This window comes from Fusarium fujikuroi, chromosome FFUJ_chr08 (assembly GCF_900079805.1).
Source record: "Fusarium fujikuroi IMI 58289 draft genome, chromosome FFUJ_chr08".
Taxonomy (NCBI): Eukaryota; Fungi; Ascomycota; class Sordariomycetes; order Hypocreales; family Nectriaceae; genus Fusarium; species Fusarium fujikuroi.
The window spans coordinates 1,999,361-2,022,054 of record NC_036629.1 but is presented as its reverse complement, the minus strand read 5'-3'; the positions used below and the strand labels follow the sequence as shown (position 1 = coordinate 2,022,054).

Genomic DNA, 22,694 nt, shown 5'->3' with positions numbered 1-22,694 from the left:
ATCCGTTCATATAACCACCTCCAACATTCCATGCATGGTCCGAATCAGGCTCGGATATTATAAGCCGATCATAACGCCGCCTTGATAAGATCTGGATGCCTGAAGACCCCACACCGCTGAAGGAAGAAGCGGGGGGTAGGCGACAAATGGCACTCAGCCGTTGCCGCGAGCCTACAGCATACTGGACCCCCAACACCCATCGCTCCCAGCCCAGACTCTGAAACCCTCCAGAATTTTCTATTTTATCTAAGAGACCATAGATTTACATTCTGTCTTCAATCAATGGCTTAAGGCTTCTCTGGTTCCACTACGACACCTTTTAACTCTGGCACCAATACCGAGTTGTCCCAAAACGTAGCTGGTTCTTCTTTTCCATACATGCGAGCAGAAAGGGCACATCTTCCTCGTGATGAGCAACTACCAGCGACCTGCCGGCCGAGAGGACTTTTCAGTGGCCCTTGTTTGCGCCCTATCACTTGAGTTCGATGCTGTTTGTATGGTAGTCGATGAGTTCTGGGATGAGGATGGTGATCAATTCGGCAAGTCTGACGGAGATCATAACATGTATGTCACTGGGCGCATTGACAGACATAACGTTGTGATCGTATTGCTAGGCAAGGGAAAGGTGAACTCAGCAACCGCCGCCACAAGCCTTCGCGTAAGCTACCCAAATATTTGCCTCACAATCCTAGTTGGAGTTTGCGGTGCCGTCCCTTCACTTAAGGGAAAGCATATTGGTCTGGGTGACGTAATCATCAGCGACACCATCGTTCGATATGACTTCGGGCACCAGACGGACCACGAGTTTGTCCGCAAGAACACCTGTCATGGTGATACGATGCCAAGAGAAATATTTAATGTCCTGGAAAGCCTGCAAACAGTCTTGGGAAGGAGGCGGCTCATGAAAGGGTCTGCGACATTTATTGAGGAACTCAAAGAGACTGCTGCTCGACTAGGCCAGCATAGCAGATATGAGAGGCCAGAAAAAGGTGTTATTGGCGCTTCTGGATCAGCGTCGCAACCACTGGCTCTGAGAGAAGAAAAGGCTATCGACATACAAATACCCACTGTCCATTTTGGACCCATGGCTTCAGGCGATACTGTCATGGTCTCTGCGGAACACCGTGATCGGATCGCCGCTGCTGAGAACATCATTGCATTTGAGATGGAAGGCGCAGGAGTATGGCAAGAGCTACCATGTATCATCGTCAAAGGGGTATCCGACTTTGCTGATCGCGAGAAGACCAAGGAGTGGCAGGACTATGCTGCTGCGATGGCCGCTGCAACGTCGAAAGCTATCTTGAAGCAGTACATTCACACCGACAGAACTTTTACTCCTCCCTCAGGCCATTCCCTCTTAGCGAGACAACAGGGATCAAATTATGGCGGGATGATAAAAACAATCCATCAAGTAAACCAGGGCAATCAGATGCGGGTTTCAAGTACCCAGCCACCTCGAGCTTACGAGCAGGAAGGGTCTTCATTTATGTCGAATATTACGTCTGGGGCCGGTGTGCAACAGGGGAATTTTATGGAATTCTACTGAATCATGTGTGATTCTAGTGTGCTGGGTTTAACTGTCTTGAACAAAGAGCAACAGGTCACTTCATTTAGACGGTCAACATTGAGGGTGATCTTCTACGTATGTACCTTGGTGTCTATATACAACTACCATTTAATAAAAATATTGGCAGGGTAGGTAGTTTGCCAGCATATCATAAGGAGATACGGGGGAATTTCGTGCCATTCCCTTTGCGCGGTGCAGCTCATGGATCGGCTTTTTGCTGCTGGCTGATACCATGCCACGGCCTGAACGAGATGCAGTACAACGATCATACACTCGGGGCTGTCAGATTGTGAACCAATTTAAATATCTTTGACAATGTCTGACATTTCAATCACGTGGTAAGATTGCCCACAATGCTTCCCCTTTTCAAGGCAGTCGGCTTTAACGGACTTAATGACTTCGCGGCGTTTGTCTCAACTACCTCCGCTGTCAAGTCTAGGGTGTAGGAAAAGTACAGTAGTTGTGCTGTTCATTCACATTGCTATATATCTGGCATACAAAATATCTGTCAAAGTTCGGTTGCACGTTAGCCTTCTTGTTGAACCTATTCCCCCTTGTATCATACTCTTGGATATGCTTTGGAACCAACCAACAGAAACAAAACACTCAATAGTCACTCCGTTCTGAATACATGGCCGAAAAGCAAACGAATATGACCACAAACAAACCGACAACCATGGGCCTCGACGAAGAGAAGCAGGCTTCCGAGTCTAGAACACCGTCTATTGAGACATCTTCAACTGCCAACGGTATAGAAACACCAGACGTTCGCGACGAAGATGCGAATAGAGATGAAGAAAAAGCAGCTATCGAGGCAGAAAAGCCTCTCGAATACCCGAAAGGATTAGAAATGTTCTTTATCATGCTTGCGCTCGTGCTCAGTATCACTCTCTGCTCTCTCGACCAGGTAAGCTCAACTGCTCCAGACCATCCTTCTCCCTATATTCAACGCTGACATCAGTTAAGACCATTGTCGCAACCGCCGTCCCCAAGATTACCGACCAGTTCGGCCGCCTACAAGATATCTCGTGGTACGGCTCAGCATACTTCCTCACCCTCGGGGCCTTCCAGTCACTCTGGGGCAAGATCTACAAGTTTTTCCCACTGAAAACAAGTTTCCTGGCGTCCATCTTCATCTTCGAACTCGGAAGCTTGATCAGCGCTGTTGCTCGTAACTCGATGACTGTGATTGTCGGACGTGCCATCGCTGGCTTAGGCGCCTCGGGTGTTGCCCCCGGAGTGTACACGATTCCTGCTTTCATTGCCGCCCCCGAGAAGAGAGCTACATACACGGGCTTCATCGGGTTGTCGTATGGTATTGCTGCTGTTGCCGGACCGCTCATTGGCGGGGGACTTACAGATGGGGCGAGCTGGAGATGGTAAGTAGAATCTCCAGATAATGTTACAAACAACTAAAGTCCCTTTATTCGTACACAGGTGAACTGACTTACCTTCTCTAGGTGCTTCTATATCAATCTTCCCATCGGCGGTCTGGCTATTCTCGTCATCCTTCTCACCTTCAAGACTCCAGCAGGGGTCAAGGTTGTCGACGCTACACTCAAGGAAAAGCTTTTACAGATGGACTTCATAGGTACAGCGCTTGTGATGGGCGCGTCTCTGTCTTTGCTTCTGGCGCTTCAATATGGTGGTGTGACCCATGCTTGGAACTCTAGTGTTATCATTGGCTTGCTCGTCGGCTTTGTTCTCATGATTGTCACACTGATAGCAGTCGAATTATGGCTGGGGGAGCGTGCAATGTTGACGCCACGGCTAATTCGCCAAAGAACTGTTTGGGTCAACGCTGTCTGGAGCTTCTTCTTTGCTGGATCATACTTCATCACGCTTTACTACCTGCCTATCTACTTCCAGAGCATCGATAACCAGAGTCCTATCGGTTCGGGCGTACGAAACATTCCTCTCATCGCACTATTCAGTGTCGCAACATTTGCATCTGGTAAAGCCATCACAAAGACTGGCACTGCGGCTCCATATCTGGTGGTTAGCTCGATAATCGTCACCATTGCGTCCGGTCTGTTCTATACTCTCGATATTGGGACGTCGACTGGAAAATGGGTTGGATATCAGATCCTGGCGGGTTTCGGGTATGGCGTTGGTCTCCAGGTTCCTGTTGTCATTTCGCAGGCGTTCGCTGCACCCAGTGACATGGCTCCCGTCACTTCGATAATTATATGTGAGTCTCCTTTCGCTTTGTCATCCAACTAGCTGACATTTAACTTCACCATTATAGTTTCTCGGACCATTGGTGGTACATTCTTAATCACCGCTGCACAATCTGGCTTCATCAACCAAATCATTCACAAGTTGTCCAGCACTGCGCCCACCATTGATCCCGACTTGGTTACAGAAACTGGTGCGACTACTCTGCGACACAATTTCTCCGGCGCTGAGCTGAATGGTATACTACATGCTTATGTGTGGGGAATCAAAGTTGCTTTTGCGATCACGATTGCGGCTTGTGGCATCACTGTCATTACGAGCTTGTGCACCAAGTGGACGAATATCCACCTCAAGAAACAGAGCTCATGAATATTCCAAAATTATGTACGATACAGGGATCTTTGCACCTTTCTTTGATGATTCAACGGGGTTTTTTCCTTGCCTGACTACAGATCTAAGGGATGACAACGGGAATTAATGGTGTTAGGCCTTGCTACACTATAAATGGGCATTGATCGTTTTGAGTAAGGCATCCAGTGGTCAATGCAACGTCCTAGACAGCAGTGATATAAAGCACGACAAACACTGATTTATATTCCCAATATGCACATCTCCCAATTGATACCAACATGTATCGCTCTGGCAAGCTTTCATATTTATTTGATCCGGGATAACGTCCGTTTTGGCTTGCCCCAGTCATGGTCAAATTCCTCAAATGAAATCGGAGATGACTTCCTGAACTCCCAATGGTCACCACCTTGCCGAAAGGCCTCTTCCCAGTATTCTCGTGTTTCATTCTGATCATCCAGAGAACGTCCGTAAAATACACGCAGCATTTTGGGGGCTAATCTCGTGATATTCTCAGTCCGATCCTTCCAGTCATTATCCAACCCCGTCTCGGTAACAACTTCTAGTCTGTGGCCAGCCCAGGGGCCGCCCCAAATTGGCCAGAAGTCGGAACACATTGGTCCGGAAGGCGGGTCTAGAACCGTGTCTGAGAGATCTTGATCAGTGAAACCTTTGAAGGTTTCAAGTTGTTCCCAAGACCAAGCCTTATTTCTGTTCCTTTTGTAGTCAACTCTCCAACCGATGAGCCATAAAAGAAGAATATCAAGTGTGAGCCATCGGCGGCCTGGCAACGAAACGGTGGCCTCGTCATCAGAGGTGACTACCGCTTCCATCCTGATGTACTCTCGATCTGTCAGGTTGCGTAAAAGCCATTTGCTTCCAGGTGCAGGTCTGATACATGGCAAACAAGCCTTCATGATCAAGCTGAGGCTTTCGGGAATAGCAGCCCCTTCAAACTTCTTGAGGAAAGCCTCTTCGTACGTACAGTCGTAGGGGAATGGTACTTTCTCGTAGTTGTCCACAGATTTGTCGAACCAGATCGATGCACGAGTGGTCGATATCTTATATCGACGGCCAGTCCGCTTGGATTCTCTCTCCACATCATCAGGCGTCGATTCTGGTAATATGTGCTGTAGCGCTTTCGGAAGAACTCGAAGCCGCCTGGTAGTGCAAATAATTGGAGTGTTGACCCAGGAATATTGGTTCTTCCACCGAGTGCAAATACCCTTTATGCACCCGATGGCATGAAACCAGAGCTTTTGCGAGCACAAGGCTAAAGCCATGAATTCTTCTGCTTCGAGGAGTCCAAATATTGCTTCCAGAAGCTCGACAGGAAGCATCTCGAGGCGCGTTTGACCCTGCAAAGGCTGCAACGTCGAGTGCGCCGATTGCAAAATTATCCCCTCATCCGACCCAATCTTGACACCTTCCATAGAGTTGCACAGTAACTTGAAAGCGTCAAAACTCAGATGATGTGTGCAGAACTCTGGTGGGTCCATATAGCCGTCCAAATCAAGAACCGGCATTCTCATCCGCTGTTTCTTTTCTGGAGCGATAAGCATCCAGCAGTACTCAGGGCTTGTCGCCCAGATGCTTCCAGCATCATAAGGCTCTTCTCCGTAAATTCGGCGTCTCATTATCAAGTTTGCTTGGGGAGGAGAGAAGTTAGATTGCAAAAGTGCTGCTGCCTGCCGCTTATGATGTTATATATTTGTGGGTACAAGCACAACCATATGGACACATGCTTACTACGCTAAATCCACCAATCGGATGCCACGTCCTCAAGGCAGTAATATAGCTGGGATAGATGAAGTGAAGCCTCAATGGAAGACAGAGTGGAGAGTTATTCCCTTGACGTACATATACGTCCTTCATTCCTTTTCTTTGGTTATTCCAAGAAACCCTACCATGAACCCTGGTACGTCTAAAGTGTGAAGAATCTTCACCATTGAGCACGAAACAATAAGTAAGTATTGTTCTGTTAAACAAGATTTTTGCCTCACGAATTGCGTTGTATGCTGCTACCACCCTCGAGTTCTGTGCATAGAATTGGGACGAAGCAATCCTTTCTTGAAATTGTATGAGTTATGTCTCTAATCTTGGAGCATAATGGTGTTAAGTCAAATCGCTCGATGCCTACTAATCATGTCTTACAGTGAGATCTGGTATTATATCGCCTGGACTCTGAAGCCACTTCAACAGCTTCCTCATCAACACTTGCTTATCCATTGGCTTAGGGATATAATCATCCATCCCCTTCTCCAAGCAACGCTCCATGTCGCCTTTCAGCGCATAAGCGGTCATGGCAATTATAGGTAGACCTATGCTGCTACGACGTATCCGAAGTGTTGCCTCGTACCCATTCATAACTGGCATACTGATATCCATGAGTATCAGGTCAAAGGTATTGGCCGCCGCTGACAGTGACGATACAGCCTGAGCGCCGTCTGAGACAACGGTAATATCCTTAAATCCAAAGCCATGCAGCATTCCGACTAGAACCTTTTGGTTGATGATGTTGTCTTCGGCCGCAAGTATCCTCTTGGTTGGTGAAATCTTCAATAACTGTTCTAGTTGCGTGGCAAGATCCTCGCCTTGTTGAACCTGTTGTTGAGGTAATTCCCCACCGAGTCCCGGTGGAATGGTAATAGATTCGGCCTGACGAAGGCTGCTGAGCTTCTTCACCTTGAACGAGAACCAAAAGATGCTGCCCTGCCGTTCCGGGTTGGGCTCATAACCAATACTCCCTCCCAGCAGCTCAGCAAGTGATTTCGCAATTGATAGCCCAAGTCCTGTTCCTGGGCGCCGCTTTTGGTGCGGCGTATCAAGTTGCGTGAAGGGTTTGAACAGTTCTTTCGCGTCAGTTTCTGTGATGCCGTGCCCAGTATCCCAGACTTCTGTTCGTATCGTATGAGTGGTCTCGTCTTCAGCAAGTACCGAGGCATGAACCGAGATATATCCCTTCTCGGTAAACTTTACGGCATTGCCGAGGAGATTCTCAAGGATTTGGCGGTATCTCAAAGCGTCCCCTTCCGCCCATTTTGGCAAGTATGGTGATGGTTCCAGCTTTAAAGATACTCCCGGTTGCATGGTAGTTTGTGCTCTTCGCACAGCCGACGTGATCACACTCGAGATATCCAACCTCTCATTCATGATGGGAAAGGTTCCGGCCGCAATCTTGGAGTAGTCGAGGATATCGTTGATGATGCGCAACAAGACCTGTCCGCTCTCTTGGATCATATTTGCCGTCTCCCGTTGATCTTCGGTGAGAGGACTATCCAGTAGTAGTGAGCAGGCAGATAGTACGCCATGCATAGGTGTTCGGATCTCGTGGCTCATATTTGCCAGGAAATCATTCTTGAGCTTGGTGCTTTCCTCATAAGCAGCGGTCAGTCGCAGTTCTGCCTCTTTTCGTTCAGTGAGATTCCTGGTGACTTTGCCGAAGCCAACATGAATGTCGTTCTTGTAGATAACTGTTATAACAACGTTGGCCCAGAATCGGCTGCCATCCTTGCGGTAGCGCCAGCCTTCATCCTCAACCCGGCCTTCACGCAAGCAAATCTCTAGTTCTCTCTCGGGTTTTCGAGACTTGATATCTTCTTGGCCGTAGAAGGTTGTGAAGTGCTTGCCAATGATTTCTTCCTTCTTGTAGCCCTTGTTTAGCTCTGCTCCAGCATTCCATGTCATGACGTTCCCGCGAGTATCGAGCAGGAAGATGGCATAATCTTTGACAGCCTGCACGAGGATGCGGAAAGCGTCGTCGATAGGCAGCCAGCTCTGTGTTATTTCGCCGTTGACTGTTGTAGTGTGAGGCTCGGCCTGTTCCCATTGGATGACCAGGCACAGCAGTTCATCGCCTTTGTGCACGGGCATGATACGTGCAGTCCAGGAAATGCCATTCGCGATATAGGCCGCATGACATAGACGGAGAGCGCGAGCTTCAAGTGCAGTTTCAATCGCGTAGACAAAGGGAATACGATCAAACCTTTCGGTCGGCGATCCGTGATAAAGGGCAGTGAAGAGGTCTTGGCCGACGAGTACCCCGCGGTCACGTCCCCATGCCTCGAGCAGACCGACTGAGGCTCGTTGAATACGATAGGATGGGGAGACAACAAGAGTGGGGACGGGTAAGAAATCGAGGATGTCGCTCACGTCCATGTTCGCGTCCATGTTCATGTCCATGTTCATGTCCATGTTCATGGTGGGGACGGTAGCTTCAAGCTCCTTGGCCGGATCCATGGGTCTCATTCGTACCTGATGCACGGACTGGTCGCTAATACGACGTCTCTTTGCTTCACAGGCTTGGAACCAGTATCAGTTTGAGGAGAAGAGCCCCATGCCATGGCAGTCAAGGGAGGAATTTCCAGCTTTTTGGCGCTAACCCATCAGATCATATTATGATGTCAGAATTCTGTCATTTTTGTCACCTTTTGAGTGTAATTGTGAATGAAAACACATTAACAATATCTGATTTATTACCTAGATTTGGCCTATCTGAATGTTAATAGTTCTTTCATGAACTCACGAAGGATATTATTTCCTGGTTGATGGGTCACTTGCCGCGAAATCTTTCAAAAGCATATCTTTGTCTAGCAGATGCGTGTGCCACCCGGTGTTCGTGTCATCTCGAAAGGGATGTGTGGAATTTGTGAGACATCATTTCTCGTCCTAATTCATCGCCGCCTATGAATTATCAAACAACCAAGCTGACCTAGAACATAATTGCATTCCGTCACCAAATCAGACTGGCCTAACGTGGGCTCTTTGTGTATGTTTGTGGTGTAAATTCGGCACGCTCAGTCCAGGGTAACCATGCACTGAAACATGGGTGAAGTGGCCTAAGCGTCGGCCACGAGTCACTGCCGGCCTGCAAGCATAAGCAGCAAAAGTAGGGCAAATGAGATAAGCCGTATAGTGAATATAATTTCTAGAATAGTTTCTAGAGTTTATCACCTCTAAGAGGAGAGCCTATTGATCGCCAAACCTATCAAAATAGGCGCATGTCCAGAAACCTCCAGGCACTTATATGACGAGTCACCGAAAGCTCGACGAGTAGCAAAATAAAGTATCATTAACCAAAGTCGCGCCAAGCAGACAATATTACTGACTCCGCCCGGCCCAAGTTAAGATGAGATTCATGGACCAACAAAGCGCGCAAACAAATGTGATAGGCTGATCCACCAAAAAGGCAAACAGCTGTGGGCTTGTTACACTTTACATGCAAAGCATTGCCTCCATCGAAACAAACTCACAAGCAACCAAAAAAAGATTTCCGGTGACTCAATCGGTAACAAATCTTAGGCCTCCTTGACTATAAGAAAGGGTCTTGAGTCGGCTCGAACTAATTCTTGGCTTGCACTTCAGCTTTCCCATCCTCACCACAACACCTGGAGCCATCAACATTCACTCAAAATGTCTCCCGACACCAAGCTCTACAAGCATCGCTGCATCTATGACTCGTGTCCTGAGAGGTGGTCCAGGTTCCCGACCAACGAGGAAGAGAATAATGACATAGAACAGAGCGCCTTGAAGGACCCGATCGTCCATCGACACATCTTCGACGATCATAAATGGCAGACCGAATCTTTCACCATCCAGAGCCCTGGCATGCGGGCAGTCATCTCGATCGTCCTGGACAAATATCAAGACCTTGATCTTGATGTTGAGAAATGGACCTTCAAGCCTCCATTCATGCCTCTCGTCCACCGTTGGGATCGTCTCCTGTCTCTCTGTGAGTCAAAGGATGATGAGCATGAACCGCAGGCTGCTGCCCAACTCCTGAAATTTCTCACCCCGATCTTGGCCCCCAAGGTTGATGCGCTTGTCAAGACTCGCGAGACTGGGAACATCATGTTCGACGACCTGTGGCAGATCTTTGCTCCACATGAGTTTGTCATCACTAAGTTCTATGGTGTCGAAGCTGTATGCCGTGTCACCAAATACAAACTCGTGAAAGAACCTCGAATGCCATCATACTGGGAGATTTATATGGAGTATGTGGACTGGAACGGCAATCGTTGTGGCTATGCCAACACCATGATTATCATCCCGGAATTCCCTGCCTATCGGCGCGTTACTTTGCTACCTGCGTATCCCCTGTCCTTCCACAACTCACCTTCAAAGATCCGCGAGCAGATGGTAGAACGAGGCCGAAAGTTTGAAGCGTTGCGTGGCTACCACTTCCAGACCTGTTCTGGATCAAAGATTCTATTGCCTCCTAGGAAGTCAGAGGAGCGACCGGTAAGACTATCAACGGAGATAACGCAATGACCTTGGCTGACGAGTAGCGCAGGTGTCTGGTCGAGTCATTGTTGACGCTCACGCCTACTATATGACCAATGACATAGTGAAACCCGATCTTGGACCCCTGGTTGACGACGGCCAGGTCGGCCAAAAGAAGAAGTCGGACAAGAAGAAGGCCAAAGCTCATGAATGTGGTTGGGACTGTGAACCCTATTGTGAGGATGATGATGACGACAGCGACGACTCAGATACACCTAAGGAAACAAATACGCCTATGGAGGGTAATGCAGAAATGATGGTGAAAGCGCCAAATGATACTGCAGGGCGCTCTGAGGATCTCGAGCCCCTCACAGATGACATGTGCCTTGTTGCAACGCCCTGGTTGAAAGGCTTTGACCTGAAGACCAAGGATTGGGGTAAGTTTAGGTGTCTCTTAATTCCACGTATAAGAGCTGACAGTCATCAATAGCCCAATTCTACGTGGATGACCTAGCCCCTGTGGTGTGGAACGATGCTGCATTCAGCCATCTCGAGCTTCCAGGCACAGAGAAGCAGCTTGCTTGGGAGTTTGTGGAGAGCAAGACTCTCGCCAATAGCTTCGACGACTTTATCCAAGACAAAGGTGAGGAGTCCCCAGTAGCAAACTCGAGCAGTATCTGACATTTGTAGGTCGTGGCATCATCATTCTGATGTTTGGTCCACCTGGCGTAGGAAAGACCTATACCGCAGAAGCAGGTAAGGGAGCTTGACCACTGGAGAGGTATTTACAGGCTGACTGAATATACAGTTGTTGAGAAGGCACGTGTGCCACTGTACTCCATGAGTGCTGGAGATCTGGGAACCGTACCAAAGGAGGTCGAGCTTGCGCTGGAGCGAGCACTAACTCTCTGTGGTCTCTGGAATGCCATGCTCCTCCTTGATGAGGCCGATGTATTCCTCGGTGCCCGCACCGACAGCGATCTAGCCAGGAATGAGCTTGTAGCTGGTAAGCACCAGGTCGTCCCACTCTTCCTTCACGCGCATGCTAACAAAAACAGTATTCCTCACCAAACTGGAGTATTACACGGGAATCTGTTTCCTCACGACCAATCGAACAGCCAGTATCGACACGGCCTTCCAGTCCCGCGTGGATCTCTTCCTCCCATACAAGGACTTAACTTTCGAAGCTCGAAAGAAGGTCTGGCAGAACTTCATCAATCGCGCTGGGGGTACTCAGGTTGAGATCCCAGACGAGGAGATAAAAAAGCTGGCTGAGATGAAGCTGAATGGTCGTGAGATCAAGAACTTGATCAAGAGCGCCCATTTGCTTGGTCTCAAGAATGGTGGTGTCATCCAGGTAGACCGGCTAATGATGCTGGCTCAGAATCGGGTCGCTGCTCTTGGTGAGTTGAAGAACAACTGAAAGGGCGATACATCGTGATACCCAGTCGGGTGAAAGGTAGAGGGCATTCTTCTCATCGTGATGCCGGATGATGACAGCAATGGGAGTGCTTAGATCGATCAAGTTCAGAGCGCCAAGGATATCCATAAATAGATAGCCTTGATACACTGCAGATGCCAAGACTTTGTAGTCAGAAGCCTCAAAGACACGAAAATGTGATTTTTGGTCCTGTGAACCCCCAACGCCAAGGAGCGGTATTCATCATTCATCCAGGCTCGCAAACCATGGGGTCTAGCTCTCTTGGCGCTGATAATTGTTACTCTAAAGTGATGGTATTTATTCATTAACATCGTGCCTAGGCTTCAAGACTTCCAGGTTTGCGTCTGTATACTAAACCGCTTTCATCTTCGTTAGTGAGATATGATTGACGGCTTTATTACGGTCGAGGGTTGCTAGCCGAGGTGATCGGAGACTAGGACGCGTTGGTACCTCGAGTCTTGACATATGCAATGGAACCATCTCCCGCTTGACCGCGTACCCCCAACCCCCAACTCCTTACCTTATATTAGACTAGTCAAAACTTTAGATACGGAAATGTGAATGATCATTTATGTCCCTTTGGGCTTCGAGTCCACTGGGACGAGCACAAGCGATGGAACGATACTGATCAAGTGAACATTGCAACATCATGTATAGCATATCAAGTGAATTTATGAGACTCTTCTTCTCAAGCTTAGAAGATTCCCTCTGTAGGGACAATAAGGAATACGGAATCATCCCGCAACTAAAGCATACTATTTCCGTTAAGGGTTTTCCATTCGTTAGCACTTCCACCTACCCCAATAAGGTCCGAGCCGATCATTGTTTATCTTTAACCGTAATTTGACGGCAAAACATATTCCACCACTCACAATCACCTTATGATCTGCGCCGTTCGATGAAGCATCCTTCTCGTCTGATCATTGGTGCTAATTGTCAAGGCCGACAGGGGTTCCCCGCAAACACCCCAGAATTAACCAGTACCTTAATCCTAACCGAGCTCGGGGTCCTTTGATGGAAAGAGAAAAAAGCGCAGATGATCTTGAATACATATACCGTGCCGAAGACCATGTTTATGCCATTGACATCTCTGTTCATTCTCATTCTTGTTCAACCGCCAAGATGAAGCTGTCCTCGGTTCTCTGAGGTGTCTTTGCGACTCTTGCTGTTGCGTTTCCCAAGGAATATCTCAGTCTCGCGACTTGGGGTGTTGAGGGTTACGCCAAGGACAATCCCATTGGCATCACCACTGGTGGCAAGGGCGGAAAGACTGTTACTGTCACTACCGCCGAGGAGCTTGTCGCTGCTGTCAAGGGTACCGAGCCCAAGATCGTGAAGCTCAAGGGCAAGGTTACTCTTCCTTCTCGCCTCAAGGTCGGATCCAACACTTCTCTTATTGGTGTTGGATTGACCGCTCACATCACCGGTGCCGGTGTCGATGTTTATCATGGGGACAATGTCATTCTGCAGAACTTGAAGATCACCCATATTTTGGATAATGATTGCATCACTATCCGAAACAGCACTCGCGTCTGGGTTGATCATAACGAGTTTGCTTCTGACATCAACCAAGGCCCTGATCACTACGCAAGTCTCGTGCAACATCACAAATTACAACATATTTAACTAACTTCCTTTACCAGGATGGACAAGTCGACATCATCCGCGCCTCGGACTGGATCACAGTTTCATGGAACTATTTCCACGACCACTGGAAGTCTTCCCTCGTTGGCAACGACGCTACCTTCCGCGATCTCGACTTCGGCCACCTCCACGTCACATATCATCACAACTACTGGCGCAACATGGGAACCCGCGGTCCTGCCGGTCGGTTTGGCCACCAGCATATTTACAACAATCTCTACGAGGACTTCCTGTACCAGGCTATCCACAGTCGATCTGATAACCAGGTATGTCCCACAAAGCTTGTTTGGGGGGATTTTGACTGATTGAAAAAGGTTCTTGTTGAGGGCAATGTATTTCGGGGCAACACAAGCGAGGCTTTGAGCACCTACGGTCTTGTCATCCCCATGGACTCTCCCAACACTTGCACTTGCGGTGACGAGGAGCTTGATGGCTACGCCAACCTTGGAGCCAGTATGTACAATTCTTCTGCCATTCAAGGATATCACGTCTGACTATCAAACAGAGAACGATTGGGGCAAGGCTGGAGTTAACATTACACAGAAGGGCAGCTTTTACAAGGCTGATTACAAGTACAAGTTGACTCCGCTCAAGCTTGTCCCCACCGTGGCCAAGCTTGGAGCTGGTGTTGGTAGAATCTGGTAAAAAGGCAGCTTTAGACTCTTGTCATTTAGCGATTAATACGGTGCATACTGCTTCTTTGCAGCCTAACAAAATCCTTTCGGGCCGTCGATGGAGTCCTAATCTTATAATAATGGGACTCTCGTGCCATGTTGTTGGTTCTGTAAAGTTGCCTAGTCTTGGCATCCTAAATAGGTTACTGAACGAGTTCGAAAATGTTTAGCCCAAACCGGTCACCAAGTCTGTCTGTTTGTCTTAAATCAGCCTGAGACCGTGCCTTGAAACTTGATGTAAAAACTGTTACCCCAACATCGCCAACATGCGACTTGCAAGAATCAGAAGAAATCTTCAACCATCATCTCAGACATTTTTAACATGTTTTTTCTCGTTCATCATTTACACACCAATTCTGGTTTGGCTCGGATATTATCTAAATATCACCAGCTACTTCCAATTCCACAGGAGACTTCCTGAGAAAGTCAAAACCCAACCCCCGCCGCCACCCGTGGCTTGTCTTTCTCATGTACATGTATCAACAGCCAACGACACTTGCGAATCATTGGCTCTCGAGTACAGCGTCTCTTCTGCAGAAATCTTCATCAACAACCCCGACATCCTCCAATGCGACGATATGGTTGAAGATGTGCCAATCTGTCTACCATTTCAATGCAATACTTATCAGGTTAAAGAGAACGACACCTGTGCCTCTGTGTCTGAGTCCTTAGGTATTACCATAAAGGACTTCATTTCTCTCAATCCCTGGAGTAGTGGTGGCGCTTACAAAGATTTCCCGTTCGGTAAGATCATTTGCACTACGCCATCTGACGGCCATTACAACCGAACTATCAACAAGTCTGACCCGGCAGACTCCAATTCTGCTGATGAGGTTGTTCCACGACCCGAGAACGCCGATCCGGTTGCGAATCCAGAATGCGGGCGTTGGTATACAGTTGAGGAAGGAGCTGACTGTCGTTCGGTCCTGGGCCAGCATGACATGAGTCTATCTCTGTTTACAGCTGCCAACCCATCGGTCTCGGCAAGTAACTGTACTATGAGTCTCATACCAGGACAAGCCTACTGTGTCGGCCCAACCAAAAACGCTCTACCAGAATCATATCCCCCTCCTGCATATTCGCGCCACGGATGCTATTTTAGTGGGAACCAAATTCAAGATTTTCATCGTCCCACCCTTACTTTATCAGGTCCAAGGTTGAGTCATATCAAGCCCCTGTCTATTTCTTCTTGTCAAGCCTACTGTCTCTCACTCTCCTTGCCTGTTTTTGGTCTACAAAATCGCGACACCTGTATATGCGACGATCGTTTGCGAATGGATAGCAGGCGTGACGAGATTTGGGGTTGCGAGTCTCGCTGCGGCTATGGCAAAGAAGACTGTGGTCCGGATCAGCGTCCTATGGAAGTCTTTAGTTCTTACCAACTTCTGGCTGTTGAGTACGCCAATATCGGATGTTTTGAGAGTAAGGAGGAATACGTGTTACTGGGCAAAGATTATATGGAATGGGGAAACAGCACTCTGGAAGAGTGCGCAAACTTCTGTACTGTTGCTCTGGAGACTGACTACTTTGCTCTCCAGACTAAGTACTATAGTCCCTTAGAACAAGATAACTTCTGCATTTGTGGCAATCAATTGAAACCAAGCATTAAGAAGTTGAGGATAGAGCAGGAATCTGCTGATGGGGAGGGGGATGTCTGCAGGGAAAAGGGGGGAACATATATTTATACCACAAACTCTAAGTATATAGAATCTTCTTAAGTATGGCTCCTTTTGAAAGATAAGCTATGCTCGGACGGCGCGACTTGACCGTGAGGTGTAACAGCAATAATCATATTACTAGTATGCCGCCATACCTTGATAAATCCAACGCCGGTGAGTTTGGCTAGCCAGTGCGGGTTTATGTTCCACCCACCATGCCGCAAGGATTATTGAGGCCTCCCATTAAACTCTATTCAAAGCGGCTACTTACATAGAAAACAGTACAAATGTAAAGCGAACATACTCGTGGTGATTTTCCACCCAATCATCAAGCTGATTGTGACCTTTCAGCTCCTGCAGTCAATAGGACCTAGACTACTTTTGTCATTTTTGCATCCAGGAAAGGTGGGATTTTCTTGTTATCAACCTATTTCAGCTCTCCACATGCGAAAGAGGTACGCAACGAATGTTGATTTTAAGTGGCTGACGTGGATGAGTAAGTTGCACTGCGGAATTGATAAACAATCTGATGCCGTTGCATACTTTCACGCAGACAGATTTGCTTCTGAAACTCATCTGTCTTTTTTAAGCACGCCTGTTCGAGCAGTAGTAAGTGCAATCATGATCACAAATTTCTTCAGGTTCCTTCTTGGAGTCATTAGCACTATTAGCATTTGCTTCATCATCAACAAAATTCTCAATCGAATCATACTCTACACATCATCCACCGCACAACCTTGGGACTGGAGCAAGGAAATCGTGCTCATCACAGGTGGTAGTGGCGGCATCGGCTCTGAAATGGTCAACAAATTCTCCCGCAGAAATATCACAGTTATATCCTTTGACATACACCCACCAAAAAGCACTCTCTCAACAAATGCACATTTTTACAAAGTTGATGTCACTTCGCCACATGGCATACATGAAGCCATGGAACAAGTCCGTCGGGAAATCGGAGATCCAACGGTTCTCATCAATAATGCTGGCATCGCTTTGGGGAAAGACATTCTTGCTTGCGCTGCAGATCAGATCAAGCAGATGGTCGAGGTCAATCTGCTGGCGCACTTTTGGCTTGTGCAAGAATTGCTTCCATCCATGATCAAGCAGAAGCACGGCCATGTCGTGACAATTGCTAGCGTGGCTAGCTTTATTACCATCGCAAGCAATATCGACTATAGCTGTACGAAAGCCGGGTTAGTAGCCTTCCATGAAGGCCTGACGCAAGATCTGAAGCATAGATACAACGCGAGAGATGTGCTTACAAGGTGAGCGTAATCTCTTTCTCCTGGGAACCAAATCATCTAATCTTTTCTCGTAGCATTGTTTTCCCTTACTGGGTTCGCACGCCACTGATACAGAACCTCACTACACATTCGACTTTCCAGGATCCACTCCAGGAGCCGAAAGAGGCAGCTGAAGCGATTGTAGATCATGTCTTGAAGGGCCACCGTGGAGACCTCTTTTTGCCAGGTTATGCAGGGCTTTTATGTGGGATTCGCGGGTTTCCTGCTTGGATGCAGGAGACGATTCGAGACAGCAAGGCCAGCGTTTTGCGGGAAACTAGTTTTTAACACTCAATATGGGAGCTGACGGATAATTTCTCGGTACTTGATGGATTGGCTTCTGAACTACGTTGCGGGTTTAGGTACAGGCATCCGTCTTTGACGGCGCTAACTCGATGTAATAAATGAAGAATGGTTGAAAAGGCACGATGTCATTAATTCTGACTTGTCGTTGAGATCGTCGGGCAAGACTGTTTCTATCGACCGTGATAGTGTTCCAGAAGGATCCATATCCCGAGGAATAATACGACTACTACAGGCAAAGCAATCTCTTGCGTTTGCTTGATTTTGGCGGCCTGCGCTTACAAGTGGAGAGCTCGAATCAAGGTGAAGCCATTTCCAGTCAACGGAACCACCGCCCCCCGCAACCCGACCCCGGCCGTTCCGCCACACACCTCCGCTTAAGGCGGCATCTCCACCACGCGGAACTAAGAAGTGCTTTGACAACTGAACCAAACTCGATCCTTCAACGAAAATGATCATGCGGATGAAATTCTGGATGACACGGCGGTTCCTTCGAGAAACTCATCCCATGTCCATGGTTCTACCCCAGCTTCTGTGCTGATCCCAACTGCGGAGAAAATCTGGGGAAGCATGCAGCGGAATTATCGCCGACTCCAGACCAGGATATCGTGATGGACTATTTAAAGAAGAGTGGATAATGGTCAAAATCTCTTTCCCATCAGCAGATCAACTTCAGTTCCTCATTCTTCTGCCTCTGCACTTCGAAATGGCGAATCTTAAATCCCTCATCTTCCTGGCTGCCGTTTCAGCGGTACGCGCTACTATCAGCCCTGGTAGTCTCATCACCATCTCTACTGCTGTCGATGCTACCAGTGGCGCTGCTTGGTGGGATCCTCTGGATGAGTATGGCGGCTATGATTGGCTTGCTTATCTGAGGAATCCACCTGGTGGTGCTATTGCTGATAATAATGTCATGGTTGCGCGTCGCTCTATCTCAGATGGCACCGTCTCTCGCGACTGTGTCAGAGATTCAGACGGAGAGTGTGCTGTCTTTGCGGATGATCTTGGACACAACACTCCCAGTATCAGCGTTGATGGCGATGGTTATGTCCATGTTTTCACGAGCATGCACAACGAGCCATGGAAGTACTTCCGCTCGTCTCAGCCATACAGCAGCACTCTCGTCAACGCCAGCTCTGATATGCCCGATCAGAGTGTCCTCATCACATACCCTGTTATCAAGCGTGATTCCGATGGAAACTTGTGGCTGATCGTCCGAGGACAAGCATCTGGTGATGGATCTGCACGAGGAGGTTACTTCTACAAGTACACGACGAGCAGCAAGAAATGGGCCCGTATCAGCCTCTGGGCGTACAACAAAGGCTACTCTGTGTATCCTGATGACATTGCCTTTTCTTCCGATGGAGATGTCCATGTTCAGTGGGAATGGAGCAAGTATCCCGCGTCTGCTGTGCGCCACCAGGGAAGTTATGTCCGCTATCGCCCATCTACCAACTCCTTCTCCTCCGCCTCTGGATCTACCGTTTCAACACCCATCACCCAAAACACCGCGGATATCGTGTATCAGCCTCTGACTTCAGGCGAGACCTACACCGGCGACATCAACGCTTCACCTGGCCCAGCCTTCCAAAGCGCAAAGATGGCACTATACGAGCGCCCCGCTGGTACCGTTCACATCCAGAGTGCCTATCGCTTCAAGACCTCGACTAGCGGAACATGGCAAGTCCGCCGTGCAACAGCCACATATGGCACATCGAATCCTTGGACGCGTGAGATTCTGTATAGCGACAGTGAGACTAGCGCTGGTATTGGTATCACTCATGACGGAACAACTGCTCGCATCTACTACAGCCGCTCTTCGGCCAGTGCGTTTGTCTTGGAGAATGTTGGTGGGGCTGGCTGGACCAATACTGCTATTGAGCCGGCTGTTGGTAAGAAGGTACAGCGTCTTCAGGCCTTGATGAGGAGTGATGGAACGGATGTTTTGTATCTGGGTTCCCCGACGAATGTCAACTCGACTACCGGAAGCTTGTATCTCTTGACTGTTGGTGGCAGGACTTAGTAGCACGATTACTGTCTAACTTGATAAATTTGGATGTGATTTAGTGGAAGTGGCCATAGTTGGTGTCTGATCTTACCCCATGGCAGTCAATACGACGCTTCTCATATTTCAACGGAATTTTCATTCTATATTACATTTCCATGTTGGTTAAAAATTGCTAACTATTACTGCCCAGCGTTGTACCCATAGTCTGCATCCTCTGGGTACTCAACTGGCATCTCAGGCGTGATATTACTAAAGTCTCCATGAAAGTTCAGAATGCTATTCGTGAAAGCATCATCTGGCCTCCCCGTAGCGTTGAATTGGGACGTTTGGATATCCTCCACGCCGAGCATTGGGGCTGATAAGTATGTCCAGAAGTTGAGCTCATCGGGTGCGACTGCTACATCTGAGAGATCGAAGAGAGGCCACGTATCTTCTGGTATCATTGATGATATAGTGTTGTGGCTCTGGGTATCGCCAAAGAGCCCTCGTTGAGTGTTTGTTGATGTATCGAGAGTGGTCCAATTTTCACCCGTGGCTTGCGCCCTATATTCAGCTGTATGAGCTGCTGATCGATGTTGAGTCCCGGCGTCTACGGGAGGTCCATAAATCTGATCCATCCCTCTGTTTCCGCGTTCTAGATTTACCTCTCGAGGACTAGAATCTTGCATGTTTGCATCGCTTCCAACGACCAAGTTTCGCTGCGATACGCCATCAGAATCCTGTCTCCGGAGCTGCTGTATGATAGAACGCCTTCGATCTCGCCGAGACTCTTCTGAGTTGTGGTGTATTGGTAGCCGTTGGCCTCCTCCTGCTGATCGCATCATATCCTTCTCGACAAGGTCGATAGTAGCATCAGCCAATTTGGATAGTGCTTCACGCGCTCGAGCAATTCTTTCCCATCGCATTCCCAGTCTCTCCAGTATACTCTTCCATTGAAACAAACAGCTCTTGAACGAGACCCAGTCATCCTTTGCCTTGATTCTCGCCTGAGTATTCTTCCAGACGATAAATACGAGAGTGACTCCGCTCATGAATTGAAAATGTAGGTCTATCCAGGTGAATTCCATCAGACCCTCGCTGATACGAAGGTATGAGAGCTGAATAAGGTCCTTTGCAGCTTCGTAGCATGACAACGTGTCAGACGTACTGAGGTTTGGACGAAGCGGAGATGGTCTGTAGAGGATGAGCAGCGCCGTACGATACCAGTAGCCCCACCAGTTCACGTTGTGACCATCGGAGTCAGTGAGAGTCAGGGCTACTGAGTTCCAGCCTTTCAACCGCTGGGCCATCTCCTTAGTCCACTCAGTAAGGTCAGTGTCCTCTCCGACATGAGCCGTGTCGTCACGCCGTACTGCATGAAGCTTATGTACGATCTCGCTTTCGAGTTGTTGAAGTTCAAGCCAGTGTAGTATCTGCGGCCGCTTATTTGGTACTAACGAATGTCTCGGCAAATGAATGTCGACGGTAAAGTCGTCAAAGGTGAAGGGCCGACCAAGAAGGATATTGAGTGTCCGATCAAAACTGTATGTCACCCAGAATAGCCTTCGCTTTGTATCTGCTTCACTTACCCTCTCAACCTCTGTGTTATGGCCGGTCGAAGAAATAGCTATTGTCGCTTCTGAGTGGTATCCGAGATCAATGCACATGCGCATGCAAAGTCCGGAGATGTACCACACCGGTGCAGACGATGAGTCGAGGATCGAGAGAAGCAATAATAGGAGAAGGCATTGAACCGACTTGACATTCTTTGTTTGCATAATCAGACTGATGTCCTCCATAGCATTGGCAGTGAAGCTTTTGGATAAGGTCGTGGTCTCATTATGATCGTTGGACATGAACATAAGTGAGATGGCAAGCACCATATTAAGCATGAATTGAGTCCACACCTCGCCAGATGCTGGTCGATTTTGGCCATCCCTATCGTTCTGGCGACTGTAGAATTCCGTCACGGCCTTGTTAAATTCTTGCTGATCGAGAATGGGATATTGAACCTGATATTGGCTGAAGAACGTGTCGATAAGACTATTGGCCGTCTCCCGTGACGGCAAGGCGATTCTAGTACTGCTACTAGCTGGTTCCTTTGGCCCGGTTCGAGCTTCCGTTGTTTCAGATGGCGATTCGAAGTTTGGGTAGTTCTGCTGAGCCGACTCAAGGACTGATCGGACCAAGTACATTCCTACGCTTCCGTAAGCTCAAGTAATTTCTGTGAATTGTGTGTCCCTACCGCTTGAAGCTCCGATGAAATGCGCATGCCCCTCATCTCCGACGCGAATCAAGTCTTGAGCAGGCTCATCATCTGAGCGCAATGTCGAAGTAGGCGGCGACACCTCCGTTGTCGCCGCTTCGTCAACCTCTCGAAGCTGAGACTCCAGTTGCATCAGTTGTGCTTCCAGATCATGGATGTAACTTCGAGGATGGACGTCGCCCGAGCGACCATCCGTGTAATCACATATCGAGCCTGAATTTTGACATGGCTGACAGGCAGGAATCTCTGTTTTGATATCAGTGAAAGGGATCGAGGGAAGACGAATCGCAGAGCAGCTCACGTGTATCGCAACGCGCTTTACGTTTGCGACAACGATTACACGCGTTTATTGTCTATATCATTGTAAGTCTCACAAACGTATGCAGATGAAGAAGCCATGATTAGGGAGCTTACAAAGTACGGAGGATCCATCATCCGCCAAACACGCCATCATCCTACATAGATTTGGTGTATCCGACGCGACTGCTTCCCTGCAATGTCTCGTCTGGATCACGATCAAAGTCGGAGCCGATCGCTTTGAGTAAAAATGCGGAGTAAAGTTGGCGTGGAATTCATTCCGCCCCCGCTAACGAGGCAGCTGATCCTTTTCTCCACAAAACTCCTCACATCGATTTTAACATACCCTGAAGTTTTATGTTTAACACCATGAAGCCTACTGTAAGTAAACTGCGAAGCTTGGATTCTGCTACAATGTGATAATATTGACTTTTGGGAAGCACTTGAGTAGAGGTAAATGTGACCTACCATGCTTATGGAGTAGAGTGGAGATAAACAACAGAAATTACAAGTAAACGCTGGTTGAAGGATGATTCTCCATTCACTTACATCAACCACTAACAGTACATCAATAACAAAACGACAAAAGTTACATCATAAAACGCGATCAGACAAAGTCACAATATACAAAGATTTGGATCAACCTCGTCCGCGGTATGAATGGTTCTAGCACTGGTCTATGATATTCCCTTGGATCCTTAATTGATTCTAGAGAAAGCATTTGTAGCAAAATGGTTCGCTTGTACTGTCAGCCAAGTTGTTTTCCGATAGCCGATATCATATGTCACCAAACGATCAAGAATTGACCTGTCAGACCCGAAACCAA

At 48.1% G+C, this 22,694-nt stretch overlaps 10 protein-coding genes; 7 read left to right on the top strand and 3 right to left on the bottom strand.

Moving 5' to 3' along the window:
- Nucleotides 1–409: 409 nt before the first annotated feature.
- On the top strand, nucleotides 410–1,546 carry FFUJ_12460 (uncharacterized protein; the record flags this gene model as incomplete). Its single annotated transcript, XM_023582069.1, has 1 exon — nucleotides 410–1,546. The coding sequence occupies one exon, from the start codon at nucleotides 410–412 to the stop codon at nucleotides 1,544–1,546; it is 1,137 nt and encodes a 378-aa protein (XP_023434658.1).
- A 697-nt stretch (nucleotides 1,547–2,243) lies between these two features.
- On the top strand, nucleotides 2,244–4,114 carry FFUJ_12459 (related to major facilitator (MFS1) transporter; the record flags this gene model as incomplete). XM_023582068.1 has 4 exons in its annotated part: nucleotides 2,244–2,474; nucleotides 2,534–2,946; nucleotides 3,028–3,758; nucleotides 3,816–4,114. 4 exons carry the CDS (start codon nucleotides 2,244–2,246, stop codon nucleotides 4,112–4,114), a joined length of 1,674 nt encoding a protein of 557 aa, XP_023434657.1.
- A 287-nt stretch (nucleotides 4,115–4,401) lies between these two features.
- FFUJ_12458 (uncharacterized protein) lies at nucleotides 4,402–5,730 on the bottom strand (the record flags this gene model as incomplete). The annotated part of the gene is made up of 1 exon (XM_023582067.1): nucleotides 4,402–5,730. One exon carries the CDS (start codon nucleotides 5,728–5,730, stop codon nucleotides 4,402–4,404), a length of 1,329 nt encoding a protein of 442 aa, XP_023434656.1.
- Nucleotides 5,731–6,232: 502 nt separating this feature from the next.
- FFUJ_12457 (related to histidine kinase tcsA protein) lies at nucleotides 6,233–8,332 on the bottom strand (the record flags this gene model as incomplete). Its single annotated transcript, XM_023582066.1, has 1 exon — nucleotides 6,233–8,332. The coding sequence occupies one exon, from the start codon at nucleotides 8,330–8,332 to the stop codon at nucleotides 6,233–6,235; it is 2,100 nt and encodes a 699-aa protein (XP_023434655.1).
- A 1,173-nt stretch (nucleotides 8,333–9,505) lies between these two features.
- Nucleotides 9,506–11,738, top strand: FFUJ_12456 (related to TOB3 (member of AAA-ATPase family); the record flags this gene model as incomplete). XM_023582065.1 has 6 exons in its annotated part: nucleotides 9,506–10,333; nucleotides 10,386–10,752; nucleotides 10,830–10,958; nucleotides 11,006–11,071; nucleotides 11,124–11,321; nucleotides 11,374–11,738. The coding sequence occupies 6 exons, from the start codon at nucleotides 9,506–9,508 to the stop codon at nucleotides 11,736–11,738; spliced, it is 1,953 nt and encodes a 650-aa protein (XP_023434654.1).
- Nucleotides 11,739–12,878: 1,140 nt separating this feature from the next.
- FFUJ_12455 (probable pectate lyase 1) lies at nucleotides 12,879–14,045 on the top strand (the record flags this gene model as incomplete). XM_023582064.1 has 5 exons in its annotated part: nucleotides 12,879–12,893; nucleotides 12,939–13,352; nucleotides 13,400–13,666; nucleotides 13,715–13,853; nucleotides 13,906–14,045. 5 exons carry the CDS (start codon nucleotides 12,879–12,881, stop codon nucleotides 14,043–14,045), a joined length of 975 nt encoding a protein of 324 aa, XP_023435204.1.
- Nucleotides 14,046–14,340: 295 nt separating this feature from the next.
- FFUJ_14908 (uncharacterized protein) lies at nucleotides 14,341–15,792 on the top strand (the record flags this gene model as incomplete). The annotated part of the gene is made up of 1 exon (XM_023582063.1): nucleotides 14,341–15,792. One exon carries the CDS (start codon nucleotides 14,341–14,343, stop codon nucleotides 15,790–15,792), a length of 1,452 nt encoding a protein of 483 aa, XP_023435136.1.
- Nucleotides 15,793–16,353: 561 nt separating this feature from the next.
- On the top strand, nucleotides 16,354–17,303 carry FFUJ_12454 (related to a retinal short-chain dehydrogenase/reductase; the record flags this gene model as incomplete). XM_023582062.1 has 2 exons in its annotated part: nucleotides 16,354–16,997; nucleotides 17,051–17,303. The coding sequence occupies 2 exons, from the start codon at nucleotides 16,354–16,356 to the stop codon at nucleotides 17,301–17,303; spliced, it is 897 nt and encodes a 298-aa protein (XP_023434653.1).
- A 721-nt stretch (nucleotides 17,304–18,024) lies between these two features.
- Nucleotides 18,025–19,341, top strand: FFUJ_12453 (uncharacterized protein; the record flags this gene model as incomplete). Its single annotated transcript, XM_023582060.1, has 1 exon — nucleotides 18,025–19,341. The coding sequence occupies one exon, from the start codon at nucleotides 18,025–18,027 to the stop codon at nucleotides 19,339–19,341; it is 1,317 nt and encodes a 438-aa protein (XP_023434652.1).
- Nucleotides 19,342–19,505: 164 nt separating this feature from the next.
- FFUJ_12452 (related to purine utilization positive regulator) lies at nucleotides 19,506–21,970 on the bottom strand (the record flags this gene model as incomplete). XM_023582059.1 has 3 exons in its annotated part: nucleotides 19,506–21,502; nucleotides 21,551–21,867; nucleotides 21,912–21,970. The coding sequence occupies 3 exons, from the start codon at nucleotides 21,968–21,970 to the stop codon at nucleotides 19,506–19,508; spliced, it is 2,373 nt and encodes a 790-aa protein (XP_023434651.1).
- Between the last annotated feature and the right edge of the window lie 724 nt (nucleotides 21,971–22,694).